The sequence below is a fragment of the Urocampus carinirostris genome, chromosome 1 (assembly GCF_059441175.1).
Source record: "Urocampus carinirostris isolate Australia breed hairy pipefish chromosome 1, RoL_Ucar_1.0, whole genome shotgun sequence".
Lineage (NCBI taxonomy): Eukaryota > Metazoa > Chordata > Actinopteri > Syngnathiformes > Syngnathidae > Urocampus > Urocampus carinirostris.
In genome coordinates this window covers 14,223,863-14,238,940 of record NC_142349.1, presented here as the reverse complement: position 1 = coordinate 14,238,940, position 15,078 = coordinate 14,223,863, and the positions used below count along the sequence as shown (strand labels likewise).

The 15,078-nt window shown below is 39.7% G+C and overlaps 1 protein-coding gene across 2 annotated transcripts in view; it reads left to right on the top strand.

Moving 5' to 3' along the window:
* The window catches only part of LOC148373631 (rho GTPase-activating protein 29-like), a 76,675-nt gene that overhangs the window by 16,723 nt on the left and 44,874 nt on the right, over nucleotides 1-15,078 (top strand). The window contains exon 3 of one of the 2 annotated variants that reach the window (XM_088327533.1): nucleotides 6,440-6,583. In XM_088327533.1, coding sequence (XP_088183659.1) covers nucleotides 6,440-6,583 — 144 coding nt within the window. Of the gene's footprint in view, nucleotides 1-6,439; nucleotides 6,584-15,078 lie in introns of those variants that run through there. The other variant, XM_088327549.1, reaches the window with a different exon arrangement.

The window sequence follows — 15,078 nt, the reverse complement described above, 5'->3', positions numbered from 1 at the left end:
TCACACAGCCAGAGGCAGCCATGCAAATCGCCTACCTGCCCATCGGGGGAATCAATACTTAAAAGTATTTCTAGGCAGAATTTTTGTTTTCAATTGGGCACAGAACGTTTGTTGTTCCTCCCCACAATTATGCAAATATGTCGCAAAATGTCGACGGGGGACTTGAGAAATTTAGTCTCAAAGTTCCTTGGTTTGTTTTCCCTGGCTTAGCGTTTGTCGCCATAGCCGTTGTTCCCAGTTAGCCTGGATGCTCACTGCGTGTTTTTTGTTCAGCCAGCCTTGCGTTTTTTTCGCCGACACTGAGGCCGCTTTCGTCGATTGGTTCCCGGTAGCCCATTGGGGGGCAATTTGGTACTTTTTGCTGGAAAACAATTGTTTATCATTACTACCAAAACTTTGCTTAAAAAACTCCTATTTCACTAATAAAGATGTAAAACAATATGGTGACTGGATTGCTAGGGTGCATATGTTCTGCCAATAACGTCACAGCTCAGGATTAAGACAAGATATGATGTCTACATAATGTATTATCTCGAAAATAAAACATGGAGAGATTTTATGGAAAAACCTTGAATTTTGCCTGTTTAAGAATTTGGGATTACCGTATTTTCCGCACTATAAGGCGCACCTAAAAGTCTTAATTTTTTTCAAAAGCTGACCATGCGCCTCATAACACAGTGCGCCTTATATATGGCTCAATATTAAATTTGCAAGGTCTCGCAACTTACTCAACAGCCGCCGACTAGATTCTCCCCCGAGCGCGAAGTCGTCCGCGGTGTATGCTGGGATTTATATACCGACGTTTCATTGGCTAACCAATGTGTCAATTATCATTTGAATCGATCACTATTGGCTGAAGTTATTCGGAGCCTCGGATTGGCTAGATGCCCAAAACAAACCCTCCAATCGGCCGAGTTTAACAATGGCGTAGCAAGTCCGCGGTGTATGCTGGGATTTATATACTGGCGTTTCATTGGCTAACCAATGTGTCAATCATCATTTGAATCGATCACTATTGGCTGAAGTTATTCGGAGCCAAAACAAACCCTCCAATCGGCCGAGTTTAACAATGGCGTAGCAAGTCCGCGGTGTATGCTGGGATTTATATACCGGCGTTTCATTGGCTAACCAATGTGTCAATCATCATTTGAATCGATCACTATTGGCTGAAGTTATTCGGAGCCTCGGATTGGATAGATGGCCAAACCAAACCCTGCAATTGGCCGAAAAAGATGTGTCAATCATCAGTTAAATCGATCGCTATTGGCTGAAATTATTCAGAGCCTCCAATAGGCTAGATGACCAAAACAAATCTTGCAATTGGCCGAGTTTAGCAATGGCGTAGCAAGCTTAGCAAGCTTGCTAAAGTACACCATAGAGAAACATGTTTTATCAGTCTGTATTTGCAAATAATTTACTCTCCTGGATTTACTTCACTAACGGTTGTAAGAAGACCATGATTGCGTATCATTATTGAACGTGAGAACTTAGGTGAGTTATGCGGCTTTATGTTTTCCCGGTATCTTGTTTTAGAACGATCTTGATGTTGCTGTGATGAGTTGAGTGAATTAAACTCAATTCCAAGTGTTTATTGTCATATGCACAGTAAAGTTGCGAGTGAAAAAGAAAATAGAAACATAGAAATGTTTGGCATTTCTTGAATCCCAAGACTTCAACCTTCCGAATGATATTTGAAATGACGCATTTAAGTGACATCGTACGGACACCGCATCCGCACGTGTCTACGACACGTATTTGCTTCTTTGCAAGCTTTGGGAATGTTAAGGGGGTAATCAGTTGGACTGAATCATCTGACTGTTTTGTCGACGTTCCCATTGTAGCGCCTTATAATCCGGTGCGCCTTATCTATGGAAGATATAGGACCAAAAACTATTTTTTGGGGGTGCGCCCTATAACCCGGTGCGCCCTATAGTGCGGAAAATACGGTACCTTTAAATGATACCATTTGAAATGAGCAGAGCTGTGGTCAATCTTTTCATTGAGCTATTGTGGTCGTCTTATATTATGAGACTAAGTGTTTTAAAAAATATATAACCGCAAAATGTGTGTCAAACTATATGTATATTTTGATATTTGCGGACTTTTCTGGTCCCCATTCCGCAATTCCACTCTTGTGTTACTAGTTTGTTTTTACTCATCTCAGAGGCAAGCTTTACCTCTGGTAGGACATGCCTTCAGCACCAGGAAGGCGGACATTCCGACCACATATTTAAGCCATTTAATATGGCTGCAGTCCTAACCCCAAAGTGACAATTTAAGGGACAAAAATGTTATAAACAACTTTTTCCTCTACGTATGGAGTCCTTTCAAACTTTTGGGCTAATTTTTACTCCAATTTTCCAAAACTTGTCAAGTTTGTGCAATTCTCAAATAATGACACATCACCTTGAACAAACGATGCTGTATAACCTTGACATATATTTATTTCTTTATTCCTTATTTTACCAGCCTCAGGGGTGCTGGAGCAAGTCCCAGTTGTCTTTGGGCAGTGGGCAGGGGACACTTGGTTAGGAACACGCAGACAGAGAACCACTCACACCCTTAGTCATACCTGGGGACAATTTGGACCTGCCAATCAACCCGCCACGCATCTTTTTGGGACAAAGGAGGAAACCAGAGTGCCCGCAGAAAACCCACTCAGGCACAGGAAGAAAAAAAAATCCACACAAGGAGGCTGTTAGTTAAATAAAACCCGGTACCTCAGAACTTTGAGAAAGATGTGCAAACCAGTTAATTATTTATTTATGAATTGGGCACAGTGATTTATGGAAGACAATCAAAGCAAAGTAAATAATCCGTTTCGAAAAAGGTAAAACTTTGACAGTTTTTTATCCAAAAATCCAAAAAGTAATCCAAACAACTGCTTGATCATTAAACATGTTGGGAATTTGCACTTAATTTATTTATTCTCATTCTCATCATCTGCACCGCTTATCCTCAGTAGGGTTGCGGGGATGCTGGAGCCCATCCCAGCAGTCATCGGGCAGTGGGCAGGGGACACCATTTACTGGTTGCCAGCCAATCGCAGGGCACACGGGGACAGACAACTCACTCGCTCAGTCACTCCTAGGGACAATTTGGAATGGCCAATTCACCTGAAATGCATGTTTTTTTTGGAATGTGGGAGAAAACTGGAGTGCCCAGAGGAAACCCACGCAAGCACGGGGAGAACATACAAACTCTGCACAGTAAGGCCGGGAGCTGGATTTGAACCCACTCAGGAGGTTCCCACGACCTCAGAACTATGCCGCACACGCGCTAACCACTGCGCCGCCGTGCTGCTAATTTATTTATTATTGGAGTTAAATATATTTACTGTATTGAAAGCTCGTACAACACTTAACTATATCCCCAGCTTTGCCTTTTTTCAGCATCTAAGTCAAAAGCACTTCTAGATTTTGTAACTTTTAATTACCAGCCCTTAGTACTTAGCAGTCCCCGCAAGGTTACATTTAGGTCAGTATAGCTGTGTAGTCATTGCATCAAAGGTTTCCTGGATGGTCTACTGTAGCTTATTTTTGCTGCACAGTTTAAAAATAAATGAAAGTCTCTGCAGGCCAAAAGCACCAAAAGGTTTGGGATAAAAGAACCTAGAGGTGTTAAAGCACCAATACACTCCATAGAGAAGTTAGAGTAATCTTGTGCATCTATGTATGGGTGTGCGCGAATGTGCATGTGTCATGTTGTGGGTAGGACTGAGAAAAACACCAAGCCTCTCATTTTCACTCCCCCCTGTAATTCCTTCAGGGTTACAATAAATCCAGCCTCTCATCCCGCATGACTCTTGATGAAACCCAGATGACTCCTGCACACCTCCCTTTTAACACACAGATACACACGCAAACAGACGTCAACTTACCTGTTGTGTGTTCCCAAAAGATGACAGAATTCACCTACTTTATCCCTCAAAGGTGCAAGTAATGCCAAGAAAGGTGAAAATCTAAGATAAAAAATGACACTCTTGTTTGTCATTGTCTAATTGCATGATTGCATCATTCTGGATCACGATAAGTATCGTCCACAAGCCCTAAAAAGTCTTGTCGATTTTTTAATTCATTGCAGCATAATATCTAGTTATTACTGTATTTTCCGGACTATAAATCCCACTTCTTTTCGTAGTTTGCTGGTCCTGCCATATATACTCTGGAGTGATTTATGTTGTTTTTTCCTAACGTACATATTATTAAGTACATCCAGGATGCATATCGGCTTATTTTTAAGGTAGAAATCTTTCAATCTGAGACAGCAAAGTAGTGGAACACTGTTTTATATCCAACCCAGAACGTTTTTATGTTTAAGAATGAAGAAAAAAAGAAAAAAAGTCGAGACATAAATCGTAATTGTAAATATCACTCAAATTACATGGCCACATTATGTTTAAAGTATTTTTGCAGAATGAGCGTTAGTTAACATTGAACTTAGTTGGACAGTCTGGTCGAAAAGTTTGGTGCGGGTGGCTTGATTGTGAATGGGTCAAGTCGCAGTGTTCTGCATGTGACCTTTGCTACAGTACAGTGCAGTTATGTTCTTTTTTTATGCAATTACGCTTTTTTGGCCTTTTTCCATAACACATTCTCCAGAGCGACTTATAGTCCGTAAACTATGGTAATTGCTGTTGCAACAGAGCCTATGCAATTGTTAAATACGTCTTGTCAACATCAGTGTCCCCTGAAAGGGAGCAAAGTTGTGCAGAGAATGAACCCACCACTAAAGTGCAGCATCCTGTTGTCTAAGCATCTTCTGTTAGCAGGGGTTTTATCACCCTTTGTATAATGATGCAATGTGTCACTGTTCTTTCCTCTCAGCATCTCAACCAACCAAAAGTATACTTTTTGTTTTATCTCCTCTTTTTTTGCTGTTTTTTTTTCTTCAAAAAGCTTTCAGTCTACTCTTCCCCCCCTCCTTTTTGGTCTTTTCCCACATGTATGATTGCATGGTCAGTTGGGGCCCAGTTTTGCTTCCACAGGTCCTCATTACTCCGCTTCTGTGTAGTATGCAATTTACTGTGGGCTTTTGCGCCAATGTTGATAGCCGAGCCGTAACCCTCAGGTTGTGTTCGGGATTGGCACTACTATCCGTTGTTATTCGGTGTCTAACTCAGTCCTGATCACAAAAAAGGAAGACGTATTCCTCGATATAGATAATAAAACATTCTAACAATGCATACATAGCCATGTATTCCCATTTTAATTTGATTGTACCTAGAAAGCACGCAGTGTGAAAACCTGTAGTAGAGGAACTTCCATCCATCCATTCATTATCTACACCGTTTATCCTCACTCCGGTCGTGGGGGTTCTGGAGCCCATCCCAGCTATCTTCAGGCAGTGGGCAGGGGACACCCTGAACTGGTTGCCAGAGACAGACAACTCACTCCCTCGCTGGTTCACACCTAGGGACAATCCGGACCAGCCAATTAACCTGACATGCACGTTTTGGGAATGTGGGAGGAAACCGGAGTGCCCAGTGGAAAACCACTCAAGCACGGGTAGAACATGCAAACTTTGCACAGGAAATCTGGTAGCTGGATTCGATCTAATAGAGGAACTTGTTTTATCTGTATAGATCAACTCTAATCATAATTACAAATTCGAGTAGACTTGGCAACAAGGTGTCTTTACATTATTGTAAACTATGTGGTTTGCATTTATCAGCTCTTACAAAATGTAGACACCCCACAATATTGTGTGTATCATTGAGATGTTCCAATGTGACTTCATAGTTCAGACATGTCTCTTTTGTAATAGATTACCCAGCGTTGTGAAGAATGGCCTTTTTTAGTCTCAATTAGCTTTTCTGTTGACTGTCATATGGTCCCTCCACAACAGTGTCTACTTCCACGTTCGTGTTCTGAGAGTTTAATTAGTGTTTAAATGTGTTTGTTTATTCGTTTTGCTTTTAGTCTACCTCTGTGGCAATCTTATCAAGTAATCCTGCATTGTGTGGAAACATTACTCATAATTTAATGATCATTTAGTACTTTGATAGACGGGTGAATATTGTCAAAGACTACGAGGAGGAGTATCTTATTCCGTCATATCTGCTTCAAAATTATGAGTCTTAATCAGACAGTGACATTTATTTGTTTTCTGGTTGATTTTGCCGTGCTGTGTGCTTCCTTTTTTATGTTCTCGAGCGACCAATTATTACACTCAATCTGCCTGCTGTTTTTGTTATGTTGAGACTGAGTTTTTGGCTGCAATTAGCACCCATGTCGTGTGCTAGGCCACATAAACAGGTTTTACAGCCATAGAAGAACAATTTCCACGTGTCTAATGTGTTTTAAGGCAAGATAAGCAGATTCCAAGTCATTATTCGGAGTGCTGTTGCAGAAAAAAATGTCAATTATGAGTTTGACCACAACCTTGGAACAATTGACTGAACCAACAACACTTTGGTGGCTCTTTCTCTTTTCCTCAGAGGGCTCAGAGGCTTTCCAGCATGTGGTCCAGGAGCGTCTGGCTGAATTGCTGTGTGTGCTCAAGGCTGTCATTGCTAAACACCAAGCCCTGAACTCAGTCGACATCCTAGGCAAGGCGGGCACGCTTATTGCTAAGGTGAAAGGTGAGTGACAAACATAAAGCATTCTTATCAAATGTCACAGCATATACACTTACTGTATTTGGCCAAGAGATCGTGGCCTAATGCCAGAGTTTGATTGTGTATGATGCCAAAATCAAAACAACACGGTTTATTGCAATCCAATCATACTGGAAACGTGGCATCTGTCCAGGCAATGGCTGAACTGTAAACGATAACTGACATTATTTATAGAGCAGGAATTGTTTTAGACGGGCTGATAATAATAAACTGCCTTTAAAAGAGCATGTAGGCTGTGGGGGGTGATATTGGGGTAGCTGTGAAATCAGTTTTTTTAGAGGACAAACTGATTTTTGTTAAAACTTTATTTAAATATCACAAGCTTATGGAAGGAAAGCTTTCATTGCCAGCTGTATGAACTCTTAAGGTGTTAAATGCCATTTAACATAAATGACATTTAAAACATTTCTTCTAAATAAATTCAAGGTTGACATTTCTGCCCTGATATGGGATTCCAACAATAGGGGATTTATTTAGATACATTAATTAATAATCTACTACTGCCGCATACTTTTAATCTTTAAATATTTTATCAAAGTCTTACTAAGCGCATGCAATTTTGAACTGAATAAAGAGGGAAGCGACGCATCGTGGGAAGTAATTTGCTCCTCCTGAATGAGATATATAAACTCTTGGCTGCACGTATTTTACCACGTCTACATTCTTCGTTTGAGCTGAGAAAATGTGGAGCAAATGTAATTTCTGATTTTTAATCACTTTTTGTTTTCATATTTCTCTTACATTTGTATCTAGAACCTTGACTAAAATTTGTGTAATAATAAGATAACACCTATGGATTTAGTCAATAATTGCACAAATATGATAATACAGTTATGCATTTCCAATTTCTTCAGTTTATAAGGCGCACTGGATTATAAGGCCCACAAATTTCTGGCCAATTTCGAGTTTTCGGGCGTGCCTTAAAGTCCAGAATATACAGTACGAGCAAATATTTTTCACAATATCACAATGGTTCATAGTTTCTTATCCGCTCGAACCAAGTTGAAGTTTATTCTTTGGGGCTTTTCTGAAATTGCTTTTATTTATCTTTCCATACAAGAAGAGCACCTGTGATCAATAATGACTACGCAACCAGGAGCTCCACTCTCGCACGATAACATGCTTCTATGTGTCTCTTCACCGGCATTGTCGCGACACCTGCGGCGTTTTGGATTCCTCCCAGCGCGCCTTTTACACAGACACTGTAAACACGCTTGCCCAACCCGTTTGCATACGCCGCTGACACTGAAAGCTTGACGTGTGTGTCGCTACTCAATTGTTCTGAAAGACTCCCAAAGGCATCCTTTTTCACACATGAGAAAATACCATGAATAAACCCGTCATTCAGCGGTTGATTGACAGTGGCATAAAAGCATTTGTGCATTTTTCACTCAGTGAAAGTTGCACATACAAAGTGAGAAAAGAAATAGAAACCTCCCTTTCTTCTAACACAAGGGTGTTTAAATTAAAACATAAATAAATACAATAAAGCCTCAGGACATGATGTTGCTCCTTCATCAATCAGCTAACCACCATTAGTTATGCATTCACACATTTTGCCGTTTCCTATTTGTATAACAATATAATTTGCTGTTAGAATTTTTTCTTCAAGTAACGTATTAATTCATGTATAACATGCACTTTTTTGTACCCATCAAGAATTCATAGTTTGGGTGCATGTTTTATACGAGAATTTACAGTAGTACATTACCGTATTCAAGCAGTGACTAATAAGTAAAAAATATTGCTACTAAAATGTCCACAACATTTGATGCAGCGGTATTTGAACCTGGCTTGCGGCGGTTAGAGCGACGAATAATGACCCAATAATAGCATAATAGATGCTTCCCTACTTACGACCATTTGACTTACGAAAAACGGTAAATACAAACATTTTTTTCAGGATGTCGAAAAATATCCGGACATTGCTGTAAGTTAGATTTTGTATTGCGTGCACCTTTTTCCTAGTACAGGACATTACTGTAGTGCCTCTTTCCTCCACTACCGGCGTGTGGCGCTGTGAGAGGTCACCCAGCATCCACCCAGATGGTAAAAAATCTGCTTCCTCTTCCTAATTCTTGTGTAAACATCTCTCCTTCACCTGTTCGTAATCCCACAGCTGCCACCAATGTAGCGTGTCGTTTTGTGTGGGTAATGGTTGCTCCTCGTTTGTGAAAAAATACTCTGAAACACTTACGGTCTCTTTGGAGAGCGACAACCGTCAGCATCTGTTTATTGTAAACACACCAAACTTTCGCCAAAACTAAACTCTTGCGCTCTCCTAAACTCTCGCACCAACTTTCGCAACATTTGTCGCCCCACTGACATCATTCATGCGCACCTCACATTCTACGCCTACACTATCTCCTATCTCCAGCGCGCTAAGAACTTTCATTGTTTAATATCTTGCATCTATTCAATATGGTTGGTGTAAAGTCTAAAGAAAAGGCAAGCCGCTTCTTTTAAAGTGAAAGTGGAATAAGAAAGCTTGATGCGGTTGACCAAATGGTCGGAACGATTTTTTTCGGCCCCTTTTTACCAGGGAGGAGGACCTTTTTAAGCGGACCCCCAAAAAGTAAGTTAAACTAAAATTTATTTTATCTTTATAGAGCATATTATTTGATGAAATGTTTATTTTTTAGTACAAAATAATACAGGTTACTGATACAAGCCTTAAACATACTTATATAAACCTTAAACATACATTCCATACAAAATATATCACTGAAGCAACTTACAAACAAAATCAAATTACGAACCATCTCTTTCGTGAATTGGGCAGCGTCTGTAGTAATAATAATGTTAACAGTGATGCTAATGATGATAGTAATAGTGATAATAATAATAATAATAGTAATAGTAATAACAATAATAATATAAAGCTTAAATCCACTTTGTAATCACTAGACCACTTGGGTTATACAGTAGATGGCATAGGAAAAGTCCTCAGCTTTTATCTCAACAGGCAATTTTTACTGTACTACATTGTTGAATACCTGAGGCCATGATTAATAAATTAATATTGAAAACGTAAACTATGAACACAATGCCAAAATAACATTTGCATTGTGTTTATTTAATGTATTTTAAAGTCTGATTCAGTGTCAATAAATTATTTAAATCATGGTCCCATGTATTCAACAATATGGTACAGTAAAATAAGTTGAATTATGAGATAAAATGCCTTTCGCCATGCCATCTATAACCCTTGTTGTCTAGTAGTCAAAAATCGGCACTCTTCCTACCGTGGCCCAGGTTTGATTTCCGTTGCGATAATTCTCAACATGTTTGTGACTTACATTGGTTAGTTTGAGCTGAGAAAAAGTGAAACAAAATGCTTTACCGTTTTTTCATCAAACTATTTGGGTGCGCATTATAAAAGAGAGAGCGAACGAATAAATATTGCATTTATTGTTTGCAGTTTTTTTTCTTGTTATGCTTTAAAAAGTGTTAGTGAAGTCATTTTAGTTTTACACCAAGCAGTGTCACGAACCAGGAACGGATACGGGACCCAATTGCGTTCGTTTTACTCAGTTTTATTTAGAAGAAGGAAAGTACTTGCACTCACGATTCGGGGTTTGTCGGTCACGGGTAGCAGATCGCTGGGAACGTGGAAGTGGCACTTCCGTGTCGAGCGCAGGCGATGTCGAGAGCGAGGAATTAACAGATCGATGGCCGGGACGGAGGAGCAAAAACATAAACGGGTCCAGAAAAAAAGTTCGGCAACGGGAATCAGACAGACCAACAGGGCAGGATAGAGTCAGGAGTCACAAAAGTTTGCCTAGCGTGTAGCGTAGGTTCACAGACGATCCGACGAGTGATGTCAGGAAGGAGGGGGTTCAAAAAGAGTGCAACAGCCAATCAGGGACCGTGGCTGTCGGCGCCAATGGGGCAGACTCAGGTGCCCCGCATCAGTAATTATGACACACAGGTTTAATGTACAATACAAAATGTAAAGTAAACAAGAAAGGTTTCAAATATAATAATAAAAATCTAAGGGTAAGTTCACAAAGTATTATCCTTTTTTACTTTATTTTGTGTACTTACACTATTTCGGTGGATAGATAAAATGAAACCGTCTTGAAACAGCAAATTGATATTATTTAGATTTACAATAATAAAACAGGAAATCATTTGTCTACTGTAAGCTTTTTAGTACAAGCTGAAAGACACAGAAAAATAACGTTTAATGATAACATATTTAATTGGTAAAATGGTATTACAGTTTGTTTTGATCAATTCAAGTTATATTTGATGTTCATTCATATCATGTGCTGTATACAGTACCCCCCTGTTTTTAACTGGTGTTGCGTTCCAAATAAAAACCCCAGTCAAATCCCACAAAGTAGAAACATTTCTGTTTGTATTAGATATTTGTAACATATTATACATATATATTATTGCAACAAAATAACCACTATAGATATACAAATAAGAACACAGAACATAAAATTGCAGTTGAATGGATGTTCTTTATTTTCAATAAACAATAATACAAATACATTTGAGGGCTTCTCCTTTCAGTGTAAGATAGCCATGTAGAGAGCGACTGGCTAGCTCCACGCTAGCATCGGGGAGCTTTGGTTTGAGCCAGGTGTATGTGACGGTTAAATACTAGAGTCACGGGTGTAGCAGTTTCGTACTAATTGTAGCTCCTGGTCTTCCATTTCATGGGTAATGGATCTAGCGATGAAATACCGTGGTCAACAGCATTCCGTAGCGCTCTTCTGACTTTCTGCAGTGTTTTATTTAATTGGGGACTTTATTTAAGGCTGAAAGATTAACCGAAATCAAATCGATATTGCGATGTGACGTAGTGCGATTGTGCAAACGCAAACCACTGCGTTTTTTTTCAAGGATTCATAGTTCCACTTTGTTAATTGATTGACTGAGTGTTTGGCTAACAATAATTCTCACATATCAGGGTTTAAAATTGCCGACCAAACAGAAGCAGGTTTTAATGGCACCAACCAATAAAGGCGAGGCAAAGTTTGCTAGACGTGTGTGCACGACTTTGATAGGCTGGAGTAAGCTGCCAATCAGTCCTACAGCGTGTACTCAAATGGCCACCAAAACAAACGACACATATTTTAGCTTTACTATCTCGTTACATTGAAAATATATTCATTAATCAAATCAGATTCTGAAGAAAGTCAAAGAAGCGCAAAGAAAAGTGGGTGCTGCCTGGATTGTTATCGCATCCGGGAGTTGACTGAGGCGGCGTTGGATGGCTAAGCTAACAACTCTTAAGCCACCACTGCCGAACGTGGCAAGTCAAAAACGCCAAATCCATTACCAATAAAGTGGACAACTTGGAGCTACCACTCGTGGAAAACCGCTACATTTGTGACTCATGTATTTTAATAATCACAAAGACATTGCAGAAGTCGCGGGGACCTGACTCTAGCCAGGGATCGGGAACCTATGGCTCGCAAGCCATATATGGCTCTTTCTATGAGTACCTATGGCTCAGAGACAAATATGATTGCAAATTTTCTCCATCTTGTTCAAAACATGACCTATTAATCCTGTTCAGATACACGCAAAGCCAAACCAAACTGAATTTTACAGCAGTACTTCGCAGAATATATAGGGCACGTTTTTCACTACAATTTACAGTCAAGGTCTCACACCAAAAAAAAACTCGTTTTGGCTGTACAAGGCTAAAGAATCCTTTATATAAAAGCTCACTATATAATCTGTGTTTAGTGTTCAGATACCTTATGATGAATCCACAGAACAAACTGTAAATACGCCAAAACACCGGAAAGAGAACTTAAAGTTATTTGATTGGGTGAGTGGGAGGGATGGGTGGAGCTATGCAAAAAGTCCAAGCACCCCCTCCCTCCTCTTGCCCTACGCCGTCTGCGCCAAAGGTAAGCACATCAGAATGTTGTGACGTTTTTACAAAATAACTGCTTGCATCTGGTTTTTAAACCAATATGTATGAAAAAAGGGTCAAAATGAGTTTAACCGATCTTGAGTAATTGCAAGAAAGAGACAAGTTTAAAGTGGTATGTTTGTTGATTTTGGGACACGGGCTCCAGCATTATTCTCTTTTCATAATTTTTATCAAATCATCAAAAATAATTGTGCTGAAGACTAAGCTTTTGTCTGGGGCGCGGGTTTAGCAATTTAGTAAATTTGTCTCATAATATATGGTGTGGCTCTTTCCCAAAATAAAATTAATATACTGTATTTTGCTTTTATGGTTCTTTGAGTCAAAAAGGTTCCCGACCCCTGCTTTAGCGTGTAGCTTGCCCCCCTAATCGTTTATTTACACTGAAAGCAATAACCCTACAATTTCGTTGTCCTTTTGAATAATGACAATAAAGACCATTTATTCAACTGCAATTCTGTTTTTGTACTTCTATAGCTGATATTTTGTAACTGTCTGTCTCTAAGTATGTTATCTCCAGTTATGTTTGCATGTCACTATGTTGATGTTCTCTCGGGAAAAAAAAACCAACACAGAAAATGCTCTTTTCTTTTAAAATCGAAAATCGCATCAATATTGCAATTTAGGTCTGAAAAATAGCAATTAGGTTTTTATTTTTTCAAAATCGTGCAGCCCTAGTTCATAATTTCCTTTTTTTCATATGTTATTAATGATACATGTTCACTTTGTTTTGTCCGGTGTGGGTTATTTTAAGTGCGCAAAGTTTATTTTTTATAGTGTGCAATTTTTCTAAAGAGTTCATTTTTTTCCTTTTTTCAAATGTTATATATGTTAGATGTTGATTTTGTTTGGTCATGAATACATGTCCAATCAAATACCTGAAATGTTATCTTGTGATATGTATTAATTTCCTTTTTTGTTTTTGTGTATGAATTTTTCTTGCTGTCGGTCACCCCTCACGAGTTATATGACTTGGTTAGAAAGATAATTTATTTTGAAAATTGTGTGGATTGGACCACTATTTTAATGAGCTTGAAGTGCTATTTATTGCAATTCACAGGTAGGTAGGTACTGTACTTACATCGAATGAGGAATCAAAAAGTAAAAAAATTCTCAAAAGACAACAACCCTAACAACGCTCCACAGAAGAGAGCGCTGTTTTCTCAAGGTTAAGCATGTCAATATGATTTAGTACTGACCAAAAAAAAAAAAACAACTAGCACAGACAATGCACTTAAAATGAAAATAAATTGAAAATCGCATCAAAATCGTAATACTGGTCTGAAAAATCACAATTAGGTTTTTTTCCTAAATCGTGCAGCCCTAGTGACAATCCACTAAAATACTAGCTGTCGCCGTGTTTGGCATTTGTCTTTGGTGGAATCATTGATTTGTGCGCCCGCCTAGCTGTTTGACTGACAGCATATACCAGCTCATCACAGTCACGCACAGTCATGCCCACAAACACAGACACACACAAGCACTCAAACAGCCCTCTGGCACCTGCCACCCCTACAGCACTTGCTTTGTGTTCTCTGCTACAGAACACAATGCACGATCGAAACACTAAAAAATAAAACCGCGATACAGTGAGGGATTACTTTAAATTTGTCAACATAACTGCACTTACTGTTGCTCTTCTCTCCTGAAGATGCACCATCGATAATTACTATTATTATAATCATTACTGCATCGCATCTCCATGGCCTGGATTTTCGTTCTCAGTTTTGCTGTGATATTCCATGACCCGCTAGCGTAAAGGAAGATGGAAGTACCTTGCGCTGCTTGCATGAATCTGATCTTTGCATCAGTTACTTAGCTCATGTGACAAACGGTGTGCACCACTATCAGAGGGCACATTGGACCCTACAAAGAACTGTTGTCAACTGTGCGAAGATGAAAACTTCAGTGGTATGGTCATGTCACAAGATCATCTGGACTGACCAAAATCATCCAGGGCACAATCCAAAATGGGCAGAAGGACAGGAAGACCAAAAGAGAGCTGGGTCGACATATTAAGAAATGGACTGGTTCCATGTGGTTAATGGATCTGTGAACCGTGATAATTATTACTGATTTGCCTTTTATATGAAAACTGGTTTTTCATCTCATCTCATTAGCCTTACCGCTTATCCTCATTAGGGTCGCGGGGGGGCTGGAGCCCATCCCAGCCATCTTCGGGCAGTGGGCAGGGGACACCCTGAACTGGTTGCCAGCCAGTCGCAGGGCACACGATGACAAACAACTCATTCGCTCATTCACACCTAGGGACAATTTGGACTGGCCAATTCACCTGAAATGCATGTTTTTTGGAATGTGGGAGGAAACCGGAGTACCCGGAGGAAACCCACGCAAGCACGGGGAGAACATACAAACTCCGCACAGAAAGTCTGGAGCTGGATTTGAACCCACGACAGGTTCCCATGACATGAACTGTGCCGCACAAGCGCTAACCACTGCGCCGCCGTGCTGCCCAAAACTGGTTTTTAATATTGTTTATTTATGTTTTGTTTAAGGGGGTTTGTCTTTTGGTGGTGCCAGGAATATAAAATAAAAACAA